This window comes from Miscanthus floridulus, chromosome 19 (assembly GCF_019320115.1).
Source record: "Miscanthus floridulus cultivar M001 chromosome 19, ASM1932011v1, whole genome shotgun sequence".
Classification (NCBI taxonomy): domain Eukaryota; kingdom Viridiplantae; phylum Streptophyta; class Magnoliopsida; order Poales; family Poaceae; genus Miscanthus; species Miscanthus floridulus.
Genome location: NC_089598.1, coordinates 103865027 through 103888124, shown reverse-complemented (window position 1 = coordinate 103888124; position 23098 = coordinate 103865027). Strand labels below are relative to the sequence as shown.

At 40.2% G+C, this 23098-nt stretch overlaps 1 protein-coding gene and 2 long non-coding RNA genes across 5 annotated transcripts; all 3 read right to left on the bottom strand.

Moving 5' to 3' along the window:
- Positions 1–3778: 3778 nt before the first annotated feature.
- Positions 3779–5752, bottom strand: LOC136528332 (uncharacterized). Of its 2 annotated transcripts, none has more exons than XR_010777050.1 (5): positions 5315–5752; positions 5019–5208; positions 4846–4929; positions 4618–4726; positions 3779–4526 (listed from the first exon to the last, which is right to left on the bottom strand). It is a non-coding gene; the product is annotated as an uncharacterized lncRNA (long non-coding RNA). The 2 variants fall into 2 exon arrangements; XR_010777049.1 differs by having other exon boundaries at positions 4618–4721.
- A 107-nt stretch (positions 5753–5859) lies between these two features.
- On the bottom strand, positions 5860–15511 carry LOC136528331 (protein SEMI-ROLLED LEAF 2-like). Of its 2 annotated transcripts, none has more exons than XM_066521280.1 (20): positions 15038–15511; positions 14509–14644; positions 14328–14402; positions 13895–14010; positions 13636–13750; positions 13410–13538; positions 12681–12728; positions 12269–12459; positions 11980–12176; positions 11609–11895; positions 11268–11417; positions 10643–11170; positions 10386–10535; positions 9325–9400; positions 9010–9137; positions 7231–7431; positions 7007–7144; positions 6810–6932; positions 6457–6669; positions 5860–6350 (listed from the first exon to the last, which is right to left on the bottom strand). In XM_066521280.1, exons 2-20 carry the CDS (start codon positions 14608–14610, stop codon positions 6174–6176), a joined length of 3144 nt encoding a protein of 1047 aa, XP_066377377.1. In that variant the 5' UTR covers positions 14611–14644; positions 15038–15511; the 3' UTR covers positions 5860–6173. The 2 variants fall into 2 exon arrangements, with proteins under 2 accessions (XP_066377377.1, XP_066377378.1); XM_066521281.1 differs by having other exon boundaries at positions 5860–6347.
- Positions 15512–18525: 3014 nt separating this feature from the next.
- On the bottom strand, positions 18526–20435 carry LOC136527535 (uncharacterized). Its single transcript, XR_010776821.1, has 3 exons — positions 20383–20435; positions 19046–19159; positions 18526–18639 (listed from the first exon to the last, which is right to left on the bottom strand). It is a non-coding gene; the product is annotated as an uncharacterized lncRNA (long non-coding RNA).
- Positions 20436–23098: the final 2663 nt, after the last annotated feature.

Here is a 23098-nt window from a genome sequence, read left to right as displayed (position 1 = left end):
AAATCTAGGGTAACCCAACACAGCCTTACTTAACTTTGCATCCATAGTCGACTAGGCTACACAACCTTTTCCATAATGCATATGGAATTGATAATTTTTTTAGTAGTGGTATATGAGTAATTGGCTCATCTTCTAGAGGAGGTGTCCGGATCGGAGCTAAAAAAAAAGTTGCTCTACTTGAGTGGTTAGAGAAAGAACAACTTTAACTAAAGTCGAAGGTCTACTAATAAACACATAATGTATATTAATCTGGCAAGGAGAATAAATAAAGTCATTCTCATGGCCTCATCATATGGGATGACCGTTGACCGACCAAGAGATCGACGAGATGAAGGGAGATCAACGCCCGTGATAAGCAGCCAAATGGAGCTAGCCAATGGTGTTTTCTATAAGTACGGTCGTCCGGTGGTACTCGTCGCCTTTGCTTTGATATTTATTATCATCATCATCATATGTAGGAGTATATATATAAAAAAAGTATGGATGGATTAGCGGTGATTGCCACTTGATTTACTCCGATCCAGCAAGCAACTGACGTTGACGATCGATCGTGCCAAGCACACGGAAACTGCATGCGTACGGTTGCCGTGCGCGTAGATTAGTTTAGATAGGGTTCTTCTTCTTCTTTTTATTACCTTATCATCATCGGAAGCATTGTTGTCACGAATAAGTGTGGCAGAATAGCTGCTTTACTCCCTGAATTATTACTCAATGCTCAGTTTCATCCATGAACTTTTAAAATAGCCGTTTTAGTCCTTTAAATTCTATTTGCTCAATTTTAGTCTAGAACTATAAAGATGATCGTTCCATTCCTCAAACTTTGCATTTTTTACTCAATTTCATCCATAAATTATTAAAGTGCATTTCGGTCTTTAAACTTTTATTTTCGACTCAACTTTAAGATAGAATCCAACCGAAACGATCACATTGGAGTAGACGTGGATACTTCTCGTGGATTCATGACACATGTCCATACATATGCATCGATGTAGAAAATTGTTGCTTAAATTTATGAAGAATAGTTTTTAAAAAAACTAGAATTATTTGATACAGTGAATATGCACGCATGAGGCACGTATGGTCCTGCCGTGGATGGAACGGACACGCTCCACGGGAAGGCGTAGCGAAGTCACCGCGCTTGTGAAGACGTGCAGCACCAAGACAAAGCGGTACGTTTGGCAAATGGAGAGGTCGTGTATATCCATAAGTACACGAGGAGTACCTGGCAGTACCACGTACTACTCGTACACATTTTGGCGTCCTCTTATTGGTGTTGGTGCCATGGATGCCAACGACGAGACAAGCCGCCTAGACGACCGTGCCGGCCAACAAATTTTGATGCGTGCGGTCCTTCGCTCGCTGCAGCGTCATTAAATTGTACGGTACGCGCGACGCGAGTGGACAAACATCAATTTCTTGCAGGCTGCTGCCGGGTACTGGGTACAGCGTGGAAGTGGACATGAGTACTTCCTCCGTCGTTAAATAATTAAGTGTACGTGTCATAAATTTAACCCAATTTGTAAAAAATACGTATAATATTTATATCTTCAAATAAATTTATTAAAAACTAGATTTATAGATCTTTCTAATTATACTAATTATGTACCATAAATATTAATGTTTTTAATATATATTTAGTCAAATTTATTTTTCAAAAAATAAAAATTATAGATATTTAGAGACCGAGGGATTATGTGTGAAAATAGACCGCGGCCCGGCATGGTGATGTATTAAAAAGTTGTATCATAAATATTAATATTCTGCAATATTTTTTTAATAAATACATTAAAACAAAAGGTTACTAGTCAACTAAATATAGGATATTTTTCTATAAATTTGGTTAACGTTTGAAAGTTTAATTTAGGAAACACACTATATTTTGGAATGGACGAAGTATATTGATTAACGCCATGCTTATTAGCCGTATAGAGCTCACTTTTTTAATTTATAATATACATTTAGTGCATTCGATTTTCTAGCACAAATAGCCACTCAAGAAAGAGGAGGAGAAAAAAATATCAGCAACCAAGTGTACCTAGATATGGTAAATCAGTTAACAAGAGGGTCTTGGGCTCAAGAAGAACATATATACTCCCTTCATTCCAAATTATAAGTCATTCAAAGAATCTTAGAGAGTCAAAACATCTTAAGTTTGATCAAAATTATAGAAAGAATTACAAAGATTTATGACATCAAATATGTATACTATGAAAATATAATTGATGGAGAATCTAATAATACTTAGTTGGTGTCATAAATGTAATTATATTATTATATAAATTTAGTCAAACTTGAGATGTTTTGACTATCTAAAATTTTTGGAATGACTTATAGTCTAGGACAGTGGGAATACTAATAGTACTACACACCACTGACCAATCGGCAATAAGAGACTTTAGAGAATAAAAGATCGAATATACTGTACTACTACTATGATAGAATATAGGAGTATGACTAGCTACAGTGGATGTGGATGGCTACGTTCGCATGAGCTTATCAGTCAAAGTTAGCCTTATCTTTTTAGCTATGGAATAATATTTTTCTCTCACAATGAATCAATCCTACGAATCAACCGCAGCAGCGATAAGTCCTACATAACAGAGCCCGATTCCACAGTCGAACGCGAAGGATACGGCTCACGATTCGGTGCCCGGCCGCTTTTGTTCGTCGCCGTCGTCACGTCGTCCCCGCCGGACCTGAGCGAGCTCTGGCGTGGAACGCACGTTAGGTTCGCCGGTCAACAGGCAAATGTTTAAGCGCAACACAACGTCATCTGCACGCGTTTTCGTTTTACTGATTTCATTTGCGGAGAAAACTTTTGATACACATATTTTCAATTCTTGCGCTGAGGGGACAGAATTTCATTATAAATATGAATCAAGTTATAGTTCACTTTAATATTATCCTAAGTTATTTTTTCGTAAGTTTGATCAAATATATAGAAAAAATTAACTTATGAAAAGATTAAATTTAACTTATGATAAGAGTAAAGTGAGCTATAGCTTTGGGTGGACGCGAGAATGGTGTGTAGAAGAATCCAACCGATGAGAGCGATACGTGTACATGTCTCACACACACTGAGAGCGTGTTTAGTTGGTGGAAGTTTGAAATTTAGGCCACTGTAGCACTTTCATTTTTATTTGTTAATTAGTGTTCAATCATGGACTAATTAGGCTTAAAACGTTCGTCTCGTAATTTCCAACCAAACTGTGCAATTGGTTTTTTTTCGTCTATATTTAATGCTCCATGTAGGTATCACAAGATTCGATGTGATGGATACTGTAGCACTTTTTGGAAATTTGGTATGAAACTAAACTCGGGCTGACAGCATAGGTACTGTGTGGAAAACGAAGTCCATGTACGTGTCTGAAAATTGATGGTGGTGTACGGCGGTGTGAAGAGGAATTTGAGGTGTCGGACGAATTCCAAGGTAACAATCATTGACTTGGAGGAACAAACTGACGGATGACCCGTTGTCGCCCGCGAATTCAGCATCAGTTTCGCTTTTGCAAGTACGGTACGGTGTCTTCCCGTTCTTCTTTTCTTTTTCTTATATTATTATCTTTTCTTTTGGAAAGGCCAGCAAGTAAACTGTTTGGAATTTATACTACTCCTATACAGACGAAAGAACATAGCCGGGAAATTCACAGGGCGGTGAAAACTAAACTGCTCCCAATACCAGGTAAGAAGAAGATTACAGGGGTCTGGTTCAATAGTCAATACAGTGATAATCATGTTCAAATGTGTGATAATCCAGTACAGTTAAATATCTCGCATGTTTCGCAGCTGGCACACATCTTTGTTGCGTCACTCACGCGCGGATCAAGATGAAGCAAACAAGACCCGTGAATGTATTTGGCCCAGGGAATTAGGGAAATGACAGGATATTCCATCAAGCCAAGCCTCTACTCTACACCCGTTTTTTTCTTGGTCAGCAATTAGATGAGCTGGCGCGCACAGACACACACAATGATTGGCCTTTTTTTGCTCCTCTCTCTCTCTTGGCACTTGCTTGTGTATGATAAGAAACAGACACTTTAACAACCTGCCTGCCTGCTTATCATATCCTGTATTTGACTCCATCTCCAACTGCAAACAACTATTCACTCTAATACAGTAATACTCCTACTGTCCTATGATACAATGCTCATCATTTGATTTGCTGCTCATCTCATATGACAACGCAAGATACAACGCTAACTGGTGCAGTTCTGTTCGAGTCATGACATTGTTTTCGATGGAATATGAGATCCCATTGCCCTGTTCGTTTGTCGTAAGAGAAAAATATTGTTCTAGCTAAAAAAAAACAAGCCGAAACACTGTTCCGACTGATTTGTCGTAAGAGAAAAATATTGTTCTAGCTAAAAAAACAAGCTGAAAAGTACGGATTCCATTTCCAAACCCTTCAGGCTTCAGCCTCTGGAAGCCGGCCACGAACTGTATGGAAACTGTGTACGTCAGGCAGAGCACAGACAGCCGGCCGGCACGTTTTCTACTGAGAAGTGGCATATTCCTGCAGAAACCTCCTGCTATGCAAAACAGAGAACGAAAGACGACAAAGTTGGAATAATCGCTTTGGCAAAATGTAGCATATCACACTCCTTTTTCTAAACTCACCAAAAGCTGCGACTTTCTGGATATCAAAATCATTCATGTATGTAGCACATGGGTTTTTGGCTCAATATGCGGCGATACTAGACCATCTTCGTCAAAGAAAACACCTACCCTTTTCACAATAAAAAATTATCTTTTTTCCTGCTCCCAGAAAAGTTAAGCAATTGCATTGGCGAGAAACAGAGAAAGCAAGAGTTCTTGGAGAGCGAAAGGGGGTGAGTGGAAGCTCACATTTGAATATTTTATGCAGTAAATCTCAGTGCACGTGAGGCTTGACGAGTCATCTCTCTGCATGTGAGTTCTTGACGAGTCCACCTTCACATAACCAAAATCAAAGGGTTAGTAGTAGTAGTAGATAGAAAAGTAAAAATGGTGGCAAGTCATGGTTCGGTGTCCGTACGTACGATTTAGGGGAGACCAACCAGCCTAAACTGGTCAAACAAAATTAGGTGCTTGAAGAAACTGAAACAGACCATGGCTTCTTGGAAGCTGATTATATTAAATTACGAAAAGATTATGCTGGATTGGCTTCATGAAGTCACCAAGGGGTACCGTACCAGGCAGATCAGACGCATGTACGTTAGTCAAAAGCCGCTGCATTATAATGAAGAGAATATCTAGGATACTCCAGATCCATCGAACCAACCGTGCAACTGAGAATTGGTAATGAATTGATGATGATGAGAGGAAATCAATTGACCTGCAAGTTTGCAGCACACTTGTTGCTGTCACGTCTCCTAGGCTTCATGGTTTCAACTGATAATGTGAACAAGATGTGAGATAAAACAGGTTGGCCTGCACTGCAAAGTTTGCAGCAAGCTTTGTGATCACACCCTGTTCGCTGATGCTGAAATTTGGCATATGCTGATGCTTATGCTAAAATACTGTGAGAGGAAAACACTATTCTATGGCTGAAAAGTAGTTTTGAATAAGCTCAAGCGAACAGGGCTGCGTCTTCATGGTGCCCCATGACAGCAAGTAGGCTCTGCATATCAATTCCAGAAGGGAAATAAAAATACTAGGGACAACAAAAGAAAGTCACACTCCAGCTACAAGACATCAAGAACGTAATGAAATGAGCAATAGGCTGTAGGGTCACATTCAGAATACTGTAATTGTCGATGTGAATTGAAGAACGGCTGCGACGTCGTCAGCTTGCTGACAGGGAGATAAAGATGCCACCCAGGCACGAGCACGACGGCACTCCTGCATTCTTACAGAATGATTGCAAATTCATGACGGAGATTTTCTTCAAACGTCATTTTTCTTCATATATTTCTGCAACATGTTTACATGTACAGTATGATTGAAGGCACTGCTCCCCCCAGTCCCTCTACACGTTGCATTGGCAAAAACAACAGCAGCAAAGAGCCAACCTATACGTATATACATACAGATACAGCTATACATAAAGAATGGGTGTCAAATCCGGTTCAGTCTCTAGCTAAGACCTCATACACGGACATACCTCTTTCTTTCCTGCAAAATGGAAAATTCGCAGAATCTTGAAATCGACATCGTCCATGTAACTGATAGTCTGGCTGCTGCAAGCTGGACCTCTAACAGCCAGCAGCCCTGAGGAAATTGTCGTACGGGCTCGCCGCCGGTAGCTTGAGAGACTGTTGTTGGAAGTCCTGACCTGGCTGTGCGTTGTCGCCATTGGGCCCATTCATGTACTGTGGATATCCCTGAAGGCTGTCATCAGCGAATGGATTCGTGCTATGTGCCCCGGCCTGCTTAGAATTGGACGTTCACGTCAATATCTTGTTTTTGGGCCATGTTCGATTTTAAATGAAATTATTGAGGATAAATATATGGCCTTGCGAATGGGAGGTGCTCTACCTGAGGCAACTTCGGATCTTGGAAAAGGTCCAACTCCATTTGGTTGGGCTGGCTGATTGGCAGCCCTGCCGCTTGCACGCTTTGCTGGAAGCTCATGAAGGCGGACATTTTCTGCTGTTTCCCGATCGTCAGGGCTTCGCAGTGGCTAGTCATATCCTTGAATCCAATGTCCGCTGACACTACTCCAGCCTGAGGTGCTGGTTCTGCACCAACCTGAAATAAATGACATGGATATAATATAACAAAATTATCATGCCAAGTGAACACAACTGTAATGCAAGGCAATCTCAACATGACAGTACCCCAAGGACAGATAAACCAAGGAAAAGCAAGGAAGAATGGATTTCTCATACCGTTTCAAGAAGCTGATCGATACTCAGAAGATCTGAAGCAGGTACAGAAGATGCGGAAGCTTCTGTGCTTTCTGAAGTTTCCCCAAAAGCATCATGGTCATTCCCCAGGTCAATCAGCAAACCCTGTTAAAAAGAACACATGATTTTAGCATGGAAACTAGGGGATGGATATGTGTCACTGTGCCAGATGTATATACCTCTTGATGGTGACCAGTCTCATGAGACCCTGATGAAGGATTATCAACATGCACTTCAAAGAACTGAGTGCTTGTAGGACACATGTCATCGGGACTGAAATCACTTAGCAATTGGCTTCTCACATTATGCAATTCCGCCTGCAGAAATAGGAAAGTCATCAGCAGCTGCATGGAACTCGGTCAAAACAATGAAAACAAGATGCGATCAGGAAGGTCAACATTACATCCAGCATATTTGCAATGCTGTTCATGATTGTGGAGACTATGCACTCTCGAGATTGACTTTCTGATAGTTCTATTTCTGAAAGGGACTTCAGTGCATTACTGTTGTCCTCTGGCGATCCATATATTTTTGAAGGATCATCTAAAGAATCCTTGACAGCTGTAAGTCTGCTCTCATCCACCAAATGAAGGAACGGATCGGCCTATAAGCAAAATAGCAAAGAAATGTGAAATAAGGCACATGGCATACATGAAGAGTCCTTAGGAGTCAAGATGAAACAGAAGTACTTTGAAAATCAATACCACTTTCCTTCTTAATTGAAAGGCAGAGTTGCCATTACAACAACAACAACAACAAAGCCTTTAAGTCACAAACAAGTTGGGGTAGGCTAGAGTTGAAACCCAGTAGAAGCAATCAAGGTTCAGGCACGTGAATAGCTGTCTTCCAAGCACTCCCATCTAAGGCTAAGTCTTTGGGTATATTCCATCCTTTCAAGTCTCCTTTTATTGCCTCTACCCAAGTCAACTTCGGTCTTCCTCTGCCTCTCTTCACGTTACTATCCAGGCTTAGGATTCCACTACGCACCGGTGCCTCTGGAGGTCTCCGTTGGACATGTCCAAACCATCTCAACTGGTGTTGGACAAGCTTTTCTTCAATTAGTGCTATCCCTAATCTATCACGTATATCATCGTTCCGAACTCGATCCCTTCTTGTATGACCCCAAATCCAACGCAACATACGCATTTCCGCGACACTTATCTGTTGAACATGTCGTCTTTTCGTAGGCCAATATTCTGCACCATACAATATAGCAGGTCTAATCGTCGTCCTATAAAACTTGTCTTTTAGCTTCTGTGGTACCCTTTTGTCACATAGGACACCAGATGCTTGCCGCCACTTCATCCACCCTGCTTTGATTCTATGGCTAACATCTTCGTCAATATCCCCGTCTCTCTGTAGCATTGATCCTAAATATCGAAAGGTATCCTTCCTAGGCACTACTTGACCTTCCAAACTAATATCTTCCTCCTTCCGAGTAGTAGTGCCGAAGTTACATCTCATATAGTCAGTTTTAGTTCTACTGAGTCTAAAACCTTTGGACTCCAAAGTCTCCCGCCATAACTCCAGTTTCTGATTCACTCCTGTCCGGCTTTCATCAACTAGCACTACATCGTTCGCGAAAAGCATACACCAAGGGATGTCCCCTTGTATGTCCCTTGTGACCTCATCCATCACTAAGGCAAACAAATAAGGGCTCAAAGCTGACCCTTGATGTAGTCCTATCCTAATCGGGAAGTCATCTGTGTAAACCTCAGTTGATCTCCACAGTAAAATGAAGATGCAATCAAACTCTAATTTGGTATATCAACAAAAATAAATCAGGAGGCTGCCAAGCCTATGCATCATTGTTGTGATCAATATGTATAGAACACATTTGTCAATTTAAACTCTAAACCATAGAGCACAGAAGGATAGCAAGGGGCTATAAGATGGAAAAACAAACTTTCCAGGGACAGCTAAACATAAAAAGCTCATGATTTACAAACAAGTAGTAGGGTACATACAAGAGATACTGAGAAAAAACAAGATCAAGTAACAAGTTTGATTATAAGCTTAATTCTGATTCTGACACTCAAATTGGTACCATAATGCGTTCTTATCATTTCCCAACTAATATTCTATGCCATCATTCTGTACAGTCTTGTTTAGGGAGTTACCTACCATAACCAAAAGAAAATGCAGATAAATAAATGAGGCTTCAAATTTTGATCTTACATACCGCACGATCATTGATCATTTGTTTACAGATCGGGATGAGTGGCAACACATTGTAAGCTCTTGACGAGAAAATAATCATGGCTGTGGACAGAGTAAACAATGACCGGCGCCGACACGGTTGTAATGAATCTGCAAGGTTAGAAAGGACAAAAAAAACAGACAGTTAGAAAGGAAACAAAATTAAAACCACATTTAAGTATATGTAACTTCTGTGCCATCATGTACGATATGAAGCCTATTTCTCAGAAGTTACATTATATGGTACACTAAATTCTTATTGACTTGTAACACTTTAAATGGAATTTGACTGTATCACCTGCTTCAGTGAGCGAATAGCTCCTCAAAGAAAATGCAACCTGAAAACTCTGAGTAAGAGCCTCAAATGTTGATGCCTGGAAGAGGAAAGGGCGAAAACATCAGCAAGTAGGACCTAACAGTTGGAATTTTCTCCCTCCCTCCCTAAGGCCCTTATGTTTTTGTTTAGGAAAAGAAAAGGCATAAGGTGCTAGTAGTTCACTAGAAGAAACAGGAGGAGGAATTAACATAAGAGCTGCTTATGAATGGGCTTAGGGAACATAGTACATATTGAAAATAAGAGAAGTAACAGAACACTAAATTCAGACCTCATGAAACGTATAGACTATAGAGTAACAGAAACTTGTGAAAATATATGATTCCTGGAATACGAGGTTAGTTGCAGTGAGTTCTAATGAGCTCTAAAGAAAATTGCAACCCTTTTTGTGTAATGCTTCTTAGTTTATACTTTATAGAAGATCATGATTTGTTCCTCACATTGTTGTCTAAACTCACTGAGCAGTTAGCGCTACCCAACAAGAATCGAAGGGACCTATTAAGGGCCTTGGGGGGGGGGGGGGGGGGGGGGGGGTGAGGAATAGGGTGGTCCATCATCTTCTCACTGATCACTTTTTTGTTGGTTTGTTGAATTGAATGGGTTGATCCATCAAAACCACATCCCTCACAAGCACATAATTAGTATATAAGCATGAGGGACCTAAATTTGCACAGACATCTTTTAACTTTAAAATGTGTAGTGCATATTAAAAAATTGGTCTTTATCAGCATATCTAAGCAATAAACTTCTGGTCTATCATTGATTTTAGGAGTGCTGTAAAGAAAAGCTACTATATAGATTGTAAAGATTTGGAGGAATAAAATGCAGGATTTACAAGATCCCTTTGTGTTCCCTTCCCCCCAAAACATTTCCAGGTCCAAACAGAACTTGCAATCCTACACAATATAACCTCATCTCCACAAGTAAATGTTGGACTGGGTGACAATTGAATAATTACCAGGTTCCTTCCTTACAAGCAGGTATTGATATCAAGGAAAAGAACACCACATAGAAAGTAGGATTACCTTGGATCCAGAGAACAACAGAAGCAAACTGTAAGTATGAGCAATTGCTTCATAGTTCGCAGGAGTATTTTCAGGGGATGTTGCTTGAGCCCAAATGGATGACAGCAAAAGTGTGATCTGACGGGTACTCAGTTTCACCAACACTGATTCCTGAATGCATTAAGCATAGTGCACAAACAATTATTCATGATAAGAAATCTTTTGCTCAAATGTAGCTAATTATCACTTCATACATTCTGGATAGAATTGATTATAACCGTTTCCTCATCTGACTTGTTTGAGGAACTTTGGTCTTCCTTTACAGACATAGAAGGTGCTCTTGAAGACATTGAAGGACCTCTCAGAGATATTGAGGGAGCTCTGATCGCTACTGAAGGAGCTCTCATGGCCATTGAAGGACCTCTTTTCATGGAAAAATTAGGAACTTTCATGCTACGGCGGCGGCTTTGAGACACGTGAAGGTTTTGACTCTTCGATTGTCCGGTTCCTTCACCAACGCTATGCAAACTATTGTCCTTGCTTTCTCCTTGTGAATTTTCTGAGTACTTGTCCTTTTTCATCTTGTCAAAGATAGCAGCCGAAGAAGAAAATACAGAGACAGCCCTAGAGAGTGTCCTCTGCATGTCATGTTTCTTTGCCTGGCCAGAGGGACTGGCTTGAATCGAAGGGGAAACAGAAGATGGGACTAAGACAATAGCAAATATGCGGTGTGCAGCAACACGAGCTTCATGATCAGGGTGGATCATTGTTAACAGCAACTGATGAAACAGAGCTTCAGGAAACACCTGGCATCAAGTATAGAAGATAGGTTTCAAACCAGAAGAAAGTAATGTTGTCTGGGATTAATTTTAACACTTCAACTCATTTGTTCTAACAGCATACCTTATTCTGATATTGCAAATTTGGCACGGAAGCAATTATTTGAGCTGTGCGATAAACAGCAGCTGCAGTTGATCTAGCTACAACAGGAGTGCTCGCAATGTTTTCTAGCATAACTGCCATCATGTCAAGAACTGGCCCAGCATCAGTCACCTGATCAACACAACAAAGTCTTGATAAGTCTTATATGCATTGTGCGTAGATCATATGAAACTAATCAACATATTATACAGACCAAACTGCAAGGAGGGATCAGTTAAAAAATCACATTTACTTAAGTAGCACCATTATATTGTGACATGAAGGTAACATAAAATTTCAGATGGAGAAAATGGCAAATGCACCTTCTTTGACAGCTGAACTAGGCATTCATCTATGCCCTTCCGGAATTTCTCGTTCCATTTTACTAACTCCATATCTTTGCTGCCAAGAGTAATATGGAATGTCCTTTTCAAATGCCTCACAAGATCACTTATGGCACCTATAGTTGCTGGTGAAGCCATAGCACTGGATTGTTCTGCAAGGGTAGCTGCCACCTCCACGATGCTAAGCTGCATGTCTGGCTGCTTCAACATTGTCTTATGCTCAATATGTTTTATCAGCAGTGACAGCATTAAGTGCATATTTTGTCCTACAGAAATCGTTTAAACAACATAAGCAACCTTACCCGTATACAATATACTTAGACTCATCAACTACAATGCAAAAGTAGCACCTGAGCTTTCTACTAAAAGTTGCATGTCCAACAAGACACACAAAGCAAGTCCATTTTCTGATAACCATGAACTATTGTTACCAAAGTACCGAAACAAACATTCCAAGATGCGTCGGAATGTGGTTGCCTCCCTAGAAAGCTTGGCCATATTGTGCACACAGATTCTGGACCAAAACTTAGGATCCCTGGCATCTTCCCTGAAGCACAGGAGTATGTTTAGGAACCACTTGCTTACTGTATATGAAGAAAAGACAAAGTCAATCAAAGAGTAAAAGTAAGATTATATTACACTGGCAGGTTGACTCCTCCCTTGACATTAACTATGTTCTCCCAAGAGGGAGCCGGAGTGATAATGAAAGGGGAAGGGGGGTGCTCAGCATTCTGGCCTTCCTGCACCAACTGGTTGTCAGCATCATTGGTACTTTGATCATCATTTTGCATCTTCTGAGGTTTGTAGTTTTCCAGTACAACTTGAACAACCTAAAAGATACAATAGAAAACAATCAGAGCTGATGAAACATTTGTGGCTGCAATCTGCTCGCAAAAGTGATAGTTTTAAAGTAACCAAATGAACATAAGCAAGGAACCTTCCTTGCAGTGCCAAATAATGTTTCTTCTTTAGATGTAATCTCAAGATTGACAGGCACATATTAAACAGGAAAGTAACACAAGAAAAAAAAGCTCGCTTTCATAGTACTTACATTGTCAAACTCTGACGAGATATGAGAAAGCTCCCCCATAAACCATACCTGCTCAAAAAGAAAACTACATGATATTATGACTGTCAAAGATAATTTTGTTTGAAAATTTTTAATGCTCAGTGGTTATGGCATAATAGAACAATAAGAAAAGCAGTAATCTTTAAGAAGACGTCCTCTGCATACACTGAAATATTTTTTGAAAAGAGATTTAAGTTCTAGATAGCTACTCCCTCCATCAAAAACAAAGCATGCCATCACCAGGCCGATGCCCAAAACTAAATGCATGTGTGACTGGAGGGAGTATGGGCAGTTACAACAATACAGAACCCACCTCCGCCGAACTACATGTTGTCATGTTTAGTTAATAAAGCAGAAATAGGAGCCAAAAATTGCATCAAATAGGGTTTGAACTTGGGTTATATAGGCAGATATCCGCACTCTCACACAACTGAGCTAGGCTTAGTTCATAAGTTATGCATATGAAGTTAGTCAACTCATGAGTAATTATTGCCTTGAGCTTTCATTGCTTGCATCCTAAGAAATGAAGTAAACTGTGAATTAGAGATTTAGAGTTATGTTGGAAGAATGTTTTAACTTCCTCTTGGAAATAGGAGTATAACAGTTCTCTTACACTTTGAGTTTTGAACTTCCTATTCATTTATCCAGAACTTTTAGAAAGCCATGCTAACATATGACATCAGTTTGATATGGCGCAATCACAGAACCTACCATAGCTGAAAGAGATTGCAGGGCTGCAGCTCGTAGGGCAGTTGCCCTCTCATCTTCTCCTACTTCTTGGGCTATTTCACACAGTCTTGGGACCAGCCCTTCCAAATTGAACTGATATGTACCATCCACCTGGAATAGACAGACTCAAGATCACTAATAATGGGACATACCTATATATAAACTGAATCCTGCTAATGGACAATGGCATCTACTCCAACAGGAATACCTGATTGACAGCAAAATCAAACAAGGTTTCACACCCAACAATGCGCAAATCGTCCTGCCTCTTTTGGTCTAAAAGAGTGTGTACAATGCTTAATAGGCTACTTGCAAACAGAGGCCTGAATTAAGAAAATAACAATTACATTTTTAACCAGCAAAAGTAATAATAAAGTGTAAGAAGTATCATTGCAAACCAAATAAAAATATTAACTTCACAGAATCCAGGGCCATATGAGCAAGAGAAACTTGAAAAGAAGACTCACATCTGTTCTCTACAGGAAACAGACAGTCTGCGATATATCAACATCACCACTTTTGCAAAGCCGTACTGCTCACTTCTTAAGTCCCGGTAAATATGTTGCTCCAAGTAAACTGTGATCTGCTCAGATATAAACATGCATAACACGACAAGCTTACTGAGACTGAATTTGACCAAGGAGACAAGGGAACTATACTTGAAACATTAAGTTAGAGGCCTAGAACAATGTCCCATGGGCCATGAGGCATCTCCAGTTTCGAGATAAGTTACACTACTCGATCCTCGATTGCAATTATAATCTGTACTACTACAGTAGCTACAGAGCTAGCAAACTGTATTCTAGCAGCAACAGCAAGAGCAATTCGCTCAAAAGGTCAGAACCTCTACACCTGGCATGGAACACAACAAAATTCAAATTAGGAAGCAAGGGGGTGAACCTTTGGCACTCGAAGAGGGTTTTTTGAAGCATACTCACACAACTTCCCAATCCTTCTCTCGTTAGGCTCTTCATCCTGCAACAGAAACAAACATGCTCCTTAAATAAATAAATCCGAGACATAGTTCAAGGTAAACATGCTCACATTTGACAAAAGGAAAACGGATGCAGCATGTCCCGACCTGTGTTTTGGGGAAGATTTCAGCAAGGATCTTCTTGTACCGCTTCACGGGCATCCGGGACCGCGTTGTGAGCCCGGGGCAGAAATAGCAGAGTGATACCATCCTATACTTCTATGTTAACAATTGAAGAACGTGTCTGTCAGTGCAAATGGCATCAGTGAGAAACACCTGGTGATCCAGATTCCAACAATGAAAACAATAGTGGGTTGATCAAAGGGGGGAAAGACTTCAAAAGGATTTCGGGTGAATCTGTGAAAACTGAACCAGCAAACGATGATCAAATTAAAGCAGACAGACAGTGATTTAAACTGAAGACAACCGCACACAAATGAAACCAAAACTGAAACCATCCAGAAACTTGCAAAACTGATAACCAGCATTCGACGATCAATCAGCGTCGACGCAAAGAGAACCCAAAACTGAGGACACGATCGATCACCCGCGAACCATCCAGCGATCCCCATCATCAGCACACACACCAGAATCGACACAACGTCGAGTGAAGCGTGGGATAGAATGCGAGCATTACATTTCTACGTGGCGCCTGCCGGCCGGCGAGTTGGTCGGTCGGATCGAGCTGCCGTGGCAACGGGAGTCAGGCGGGGCCGGATCGGGGAATGCGGGACGCCTGCGTCCGCGCCAGTGGTCGTCCTCCGCTCCTCCGCCTCCAACCAGGAGAGACGCGACGCGCGCCGGGGTGGGGGGTGGAGGTGGGGCGGTGGGGCGGGCGGGGGGGGAGGGACGGAGAGAGGCACGCACGCGCGCACGCCCCCACGGTTATTCGCGGCGCGGCTTTGCCCTCGGTGGCGCGGTGACAGCGGGGGTTGGGTGGGTAGTCGTGATGGGAGGGGAGGGGGCGAGGGAGGGGTGGTGGCGTCCCGCCGTCCGCTCGTGCGTGCGGCCCGGCCGGGGCTCCAGGATCGCCGGGCGCGACTTCCGCCATCCTCGGCGGCGAGAAAGGCATCAGGCCCGCCGTCCAGATTTAGGCAGCAACCCGTGCGTGTTTGCGCGTGCCAGCAGACCGGCAGTTGCCTCAGCCCTCAGCCTATATACCTAAACCGAGGACCTGAGGTGTTTCCGCAAAAATTGAGCCCTATCATATATATATATATATATATATATATATATATATATATAATATAATATATATATATAATATATATATATAATATATATATATCTATATATATCTCTCTATATATATATAAATATATCTCTATATCTTCTATATCCTCTATCTATCAATATCTCTTACTTCTCTCCTATCTCTCTCTTATACTCCTCTTATCTTATCTCTCTCTCTCTCTCTCTATATTCATATATCAAAGTCTTACATATAATTAATTATAAAATAAATATCCAGATTAAGACTAATTTTTTAAGCCTAACTAGTTTATGATTTAACAATGTGATGCTACAGTAAATATGTGCTAATGATAAATTAATTCGGCTTAATAATTTCATCTCACGGATTACGAGGACTCATATAATTTAGGGTCTGTTTGGTTTCTGCGGTACCTCCTAAAATTCCTGTCACATCGAATGTTTGGAGTTGGACACATGCATGGAGTATTAAATATAGACTAATTACGAAACTAATTGTACAACTTACGACTAATTTACGAGATGAATCTTTTAAGCCTAATTAGTCCATGATTTGACAACGTGTTGCTACAGTAAACATGTGCTAATGACAGATTAATTAGGCTTAAAATTTTTATCTCGCAAATTAGCCTTCATCTATGTAATTGATTTTATAATTAATCTATATTTAATGCTTCTTATTAGTATCTAAACATTCGATGTAACGTGAATTTTAGGAGCGACTAAAGAAGTAAACACGCCCTTATTTTTTTATTACCATCCAAACACTCGATGTGACACCCCATGTAACACTTTTAAATAGCTAGCTAGACTAGATTTAGAAATGAAGATCGTGCTAGACTAACTATTTAGGAGTCGTTAGCTATTTGATCTCTCTCTGATAGTCAATAAAATTCTTCATGAACTAGCTATTTGGAAACTATTAGGAACGTCCTGATAGCCAATAGAATTCTTCCTGGACTAGCTATTTAGAAACTATTGGGGATGCCCTTATGGTGTATTTGGTTTGAGAAATAAGGTGGTTCATCTTTTTCTCACTCCTCAGTTTTTATTTGTTCGTCGAATGAATGAGTTTCCACCATCATCTCATTCCTCACAAGCTAATAATTAGTTATACTTCTATCTCTAAAATAATACAACTATGGTATGCGTGTCAGCTAAAGTGCTTCAAGTTTCTAGTAAACAGTATTCACATTTATGGCTTTAAATTAATTTATTATGAAATATATTCCGTAATTAATATTATAAATATTTATACTTTTTTTATCTATAATTGGTTAAACTTGATCCTCAAACCTGACATTGTTCCAGAATTATATTCTTTTGGGGACGGAGGGAGTACATGCATGAGGAATGAGTCGATTCCACCAAAATTCATGGGACTCATAATGCATCACTTTACGAAGGATCAAAATTCATGGGAATCTTTTCATCGACCTTTACAATATTATTTATATAACACAAAAAACTAACAAAAACGTTAAACTAGGCACAAATAATTAACTCCGTGTCATGTAGGAAAGAGAAAAACTTTTCAAAACCATGAAGGAAAATCTATGCATTTTCAGTCATATAGGAAATGTTCTCCTTTCAGAAATCGGGCATTATCTCATTCTCACATACTACAAATTCATTTTCCATCTTGATAAATTCTCACTCACAAACTACTATTCATTTTCCATTTTGACAAATTGTTTCTAAAGACTGCTAGTTGATGGATCATGATTTTCAATGAGATGTGCATGATTCATCAAAAATATGAGTCGTGATTCTTATAAAGGTTCCTTTGAATTAGACAAATGTAATAATCAGCGACTCAATTTTCTCATATTACTTGGAGTAAATAAATTACCCATACACAGGTCTCGACCACCATACTATTCAAAAGACAAGCCAAATATAGGTTAAACTTAACATTCTAATTCGATTGTCATCTCATATCATTCAATTATTACATATCGATACAGTTCTTTAACTGATTGTATCTCAACCCGGCCAAATTCAGGCCGACCTGCTTTATCAGTTCTAAAAACATAAGAAATGGAACCATCTCCTCAATACCAAAGCTCACTACGCACACTGCATGACTAATCCTACTTCTCTCATCCTCTCCTTCTCATCTTCCAATTCATGTACACCTGAAAAACGATAAACAGAACCATTCTCCATGCAATTGACATAGTTCGCGCTGATCCAGAAAACAGCCAGCATCGGGCCATGCCTCAAATGCTTCTCAAGGGCAAATCGAATATGCATATACTGGGACACATCATACCTTTTATACCCAGAAATCTTATGCATTGGGCATGGAAGTCGTTGTCCCTACAATTGACAAGTGGAGAATATTAATTAACTCGGCTACATCAAGAGATTGAGCAGGCTGCTCCAAATAAGCCTGTTCGGTTGGCTGGTTCGTATCGTTACTAGTTCGTGAAGAAGTACTGCTGACTGGTTTGTGTGAGAGAAAAATACTGTTCCGGCTGGAAATTTACGATCGTTTACGACAAGCCACAGCCAAACGAACAGGCTGTATGCTTTTTGTCATCATGATTAGTCTAGATACAAAACAAGAAATAAGATTATGTATTATACCTTGAGGTTTAAGTTATAAATATGCTCTGACGGAACTCCTATATCCTTCAACATGTTTAACAGCTGCTCCACTCTTCCCAATCTCCTCAACGCACCATTAGTCTGAATAGCCTTCACATGCTTCTGCTTCAAATACTTTATGGACAAATTGTCCACAAAACCTCGTTGAATTCGCAGATTTGACTCCAAAGCAGCAATAATTGAGTAATAACTACATTCATCTGCATTTAAGTTTATAGAAGTTAAAAGAATTAATAACATTTACACCTGACAATAAATTGGACCTTGTATCGAATATAGGAAACAAATCTAAATGTAGAAATTTACCTTTCCCAGTATCTCGCCTCCCAGTTAAAACAGGTGCACCATAAGCTATCCTATTATTCCAAGTGAACCGTCGGTAATTCCTCTTGTACCTCTCTACTGGTCGCATACCTAATGAAAGGGAAAAAAAACATAATTAGAAACTGTTGGAGTATTAAGTGTTTTTCTGGAAATTCTAATTTTTAATGGAGACAGAACTACATATGATGAAGTAACAAAAACAAGCCTAAGGTTGAAATGTTGGTGATAGAGTTGTAATATACAAAAAAAAAATAATAATAATAATGCAGTGCAGTTCCGTAGCAAGAGCAAGGGGGAGATCCATGAGCAGAGAAATCTCTCTGCTGTGGAAGATGTGGCAGTACACAAAGCAAGATATATGGCACACGAGACTCATGGAGTCATGTAGAGAAAAGCTTGAAGGCCGAAAGATAGATTCAACGATAAAGTGATAAAATTGAGATTAACGCTGATTAAAAAATAGAAAACCATAGGGGACTATGATTCCAATAATTACCTCCAAATCTCCTAGTTGAAGTACTTATAGCAGCTCCAGGCAATGAGCATCACGAAATCAGCACCCATAAAAAATGAAACGCCTCACTGAATGCTTCAAAATGGGAGGAGTGATCTGCAAAGAGCGCCCACCCATCAGAGTCAAGTTAGAGTGACATAATTCGTAAAACTGTACATATCCTTGACCAAATAATAAAAATGATTAACATCATAACGAGTGGTCATTAGCCTTGACAAATTGTCCAGCTACCAACTTTAAACAAAACTATAGTGACCTACTGCCAGCTAAAAGCTCTGCTAGATCACAAAAAAAAAAACAGTGAGCCGCTACAAGTGCAGCTGCTAGCTTTGGCTGCTGATCTCCAATAAAACAGAGCTCTGGGTACCTACTGCCAGCTGAAAGCTCTGCTAGACCACCCAAAAAATTCAGTGAGCCGCTTTTCACTTCTGAACATGAATTGCCTAAAGGGTGAGGGGAATCGATTCCATTGTGAATGACAAGAAGGTGCCAGAGTTTGCATTGGTTCCTGGTTCCACTAATTCAGAGCTAATCATTGGATCAGAGATAAAGCTTCTTCTACTAATACTGATGCTAAATGAGGAACTGTACAGCCTACTAATTATTGGATCATGAGGTATGCCAGAAAGGGCAATAAGAATATTGGATAATTCCATAAAAAACAAAGGATGTTGGATATATGAGGTAAGGTGGTTTTCTATGGTAACTGTGTACAGCCTGATAATCTCTATTATGTGGGTTCTACAATTCAGATGAATGGATGAAAGATTGGTATTTTTTTTAGAATGGCTCAGATATATTGAAATTTGCTCTTATCTAGATTTCCTCACTAGTTTCACTTGTAGCTAATGCTTATTTGTTCTCTTTCTCTGTTTGCTCTTTCTCTGTTTTTTCGTTTACAGCCAATCGAAAAAATGTAGATGTGGTAGAGAGAGAGTTTTCATCTTCATTCTTCCTGGTACCGACTGTTTTCATATTCAGTTGTTAGGTGAGCATGTCTAATTTAGATAGGAAAGGTATAGAAAATTGTTTAGATATACAGAAAGGGCACACACAGCAGACTAACAGCTCAAATATTTTCATGTTTCCTAATAAACTACGTCACAGAGCAGTCTATATCATCCATGAAATCACATCAACCTACAACAAACTTTTAATTTGAGGTGAGTGTTGAATCAAACTGAAATCGGTATCCTCCTATCTTTTACCAAATTGTAACAGGTGGTTAGATTGACTTAAGTTACAGAGATATGATGCCAAAAATTTAGAGATCTGAAACCAATGGTAACAGGAAAATGCTCAAAGGAAATTTGACTCACCTACTCCGGTTCTCTCAGCTAAGTTCTTTCTTCTTTTTCTTTAAACAATTCTGTACCAAAAAAAAAAAGGAATCCGTTAATCATTGTGTTTCCATATTAGCAATTGGAAGAATGGTTTTGAATTTGATTGGGTTGTACAAAGAAAAGAAAAAGAAGCATGCATGAACCCAAGCATGAGATGGTTTCCATGTTGGGGAAAAAAAACAAATAAACAAATAAAGTTCAGATTCAGATATTTATCCACTCATGACTACTGCACAGCTCCAGTCAGCCTCTGGTTGGCCTGGAACACAAAAATCTTTATTTCTTGGCAGGTTGATAATTCAAGTAGCAATAGAATTTTGGACAAAGACACATTAAAGCACACCATTCAAACTTAGCTACTGAAGAGGCTAACCCACAGTCCAACTTCTGAAACCAGTTTTCCAATCATACTAACTCCAATTCCGTTGATTCTTCGTCATAAAATCATTACGTCAAACCCTATCCATCCATACCAGTTCTATATATAATGTTTCGAGCTCATTTGAATTGAGGGCTGCTTTAAATTGACGAATTTCCAATATGTAATTGTTCTGGGTGTCTTTCTTACCCACAAAAAGGGTCTTGTGTCTGGCACCAGGCTGATATGTACCTATGTGAGCCTGCCTAACAGCAAAGGAAAATGATTCAGGAGAAGGCAATAGAACGTGTGTACGTATTTGCTGAAAATTTTAATATTACACTTTCCGAACATAACAGAGAGGTGATATTTCAGCACAAGTCCAAGAATGCAGCAAGAATATCTAAGCAATAGTGGCATGTAAGTTAACACCTTAAAATTTTTTAGTGCCTTTTCTGTAAATTTGCCAAATAGTAAGACCAGTCGTAATGAAGTAAACAGTGTTTACGGGTTACAATTTTCAGCACTGTGGTAGTGCTATAGAAAATTCAAATGAGTGATAACAAAACATAACTCTAACTAACTGTCTCATCATCACATATCCTGATCCCATTTGCACTGCCTATCGAAATGCCACCAAGGTGGGGAGGATGAAGAGCAGAAGGGCTAGGAACATTCAGTGCAAAGCACACAGAACTACAGGCGCGGATCCAGTAAAGGACATGGGTGTAGGAAGCGTTGAAGAAGTTAGCCAATAAGCTTTGAAAGGGGTCGAAAAATTAGGAGGCATAATACATGTACACAAATGTAATTAGATCAGATCCTAATACAAATAACCAATTAGCTTAATTTAGGGTTGTCACACCCTTGCCGCCGGCGATCGCCGTTGACGTGAGCACAAACAAGAGTAGTCAGTGACGAGGACGCCGGCAGGGTAACCCCTCTGCCTTGGCTGTTGTTTTACTTTTCTAAAGATTGTTCGGTCCAGACAAAGGTTCAGCACTTATGTGCTTTCTTACACCGACTGACCATCAGGTCCCACTCAACAGACTCAAATTGGAAAACGTAAATAGATGTTTACGCCAACAGTTTACAAGACACGGCTTCTATGCTCTTACATGTCGCCCAGCACGACATCTCCCCCCCCCCCTTGAGCTGCCGCTTGTCCCCAAGCTGGCGCATCTGGAAATCTCTTCTTGATCACATAGTAGTCTTCCCACGTCATAGCTGATGCTGGCAGACCGGTCCAGGTGACCTTGACTTGAGGAATCGCCGTATTGCCTTTCTTCACCAATCAGCGCTCCATAATGGCTTCAGGCTTTGCCGCTGCCGCTTCCAAGTCGGTAGTCACTGGAAGTGTGTCATACACAGGAGTATAGTCTGCAATGAAAGGTTTCAGTTGAGAAATATGAAAAACAGGATGAATTAGAGATCCTTCTGGCAATTAAAGCCGGTAGGCCACATTTCCAATTCGCTCTTGTACTGTATAGGGTACAAAGTACTTGTAAGCAAGCTTTGGAAAGGGTCTGTTAGCCACTGAGGATTGTGTGTATGGCTGAAGTTTGAGCAACACTTGATCGCCAACAGAGAAATGATAGTCCTGCCTTTTCCGATCAGCCAGCAACTTCATACGGTTCTGTGCCTTAGCTAGATTAGTCTTTAGGGCTTGTAAGTGCAATTCCCTGTCTGCAATGATCTCAGCGACAGTACTTGAGGTTGAGTCTAGGACAGTAGGAACCGCCCCAACATTTGGTTCATAGCCATGCAGAGCCTTGAAAGGTGAGCATCCTAGGGAAGTGTGATAGGATGAGTTGTACCACAGTTCAGCTAATGACAGCCACTGAGTCCAAGCTTTTGGGAAGTCTTGCACAGAGCACCGGAGATACATTTCCAAACATTGGTTGACTCTTTCAGTCTGGCCATCTGTTTGTGGATGGTAGGCAGTGCTTAATTGGAGATTGACTTTATATAGCTTAAAGAGTTCTTTCCAAAAGTGACTGAGAAAGACAGTGTCCCTGTCAGTGACTATTGTGCTTGGTAATCCATGTAGTTTGACTACATTATCCATGAAAAGCTGGGCAATAGTTACTGTAGTGTATGGATGTTTGACTGGCAGAAAATGTGCAAACTTGGTAAGCCTGTCTACCACCACCAAAATGACACTGAAGCCTTAAGATTTGGGTAATCCTTCTATAAAGTCCATGGACAAATCCCTCCATACACCTTCTGGAATTAGTAGGGGCTATAGTAAGCCAATGGATGATTGTTTGAGTGTTTGGACTGTTGACAGACAGAGCACTGTTTGATAAAGGATTCCACATCTTGTTTCATACC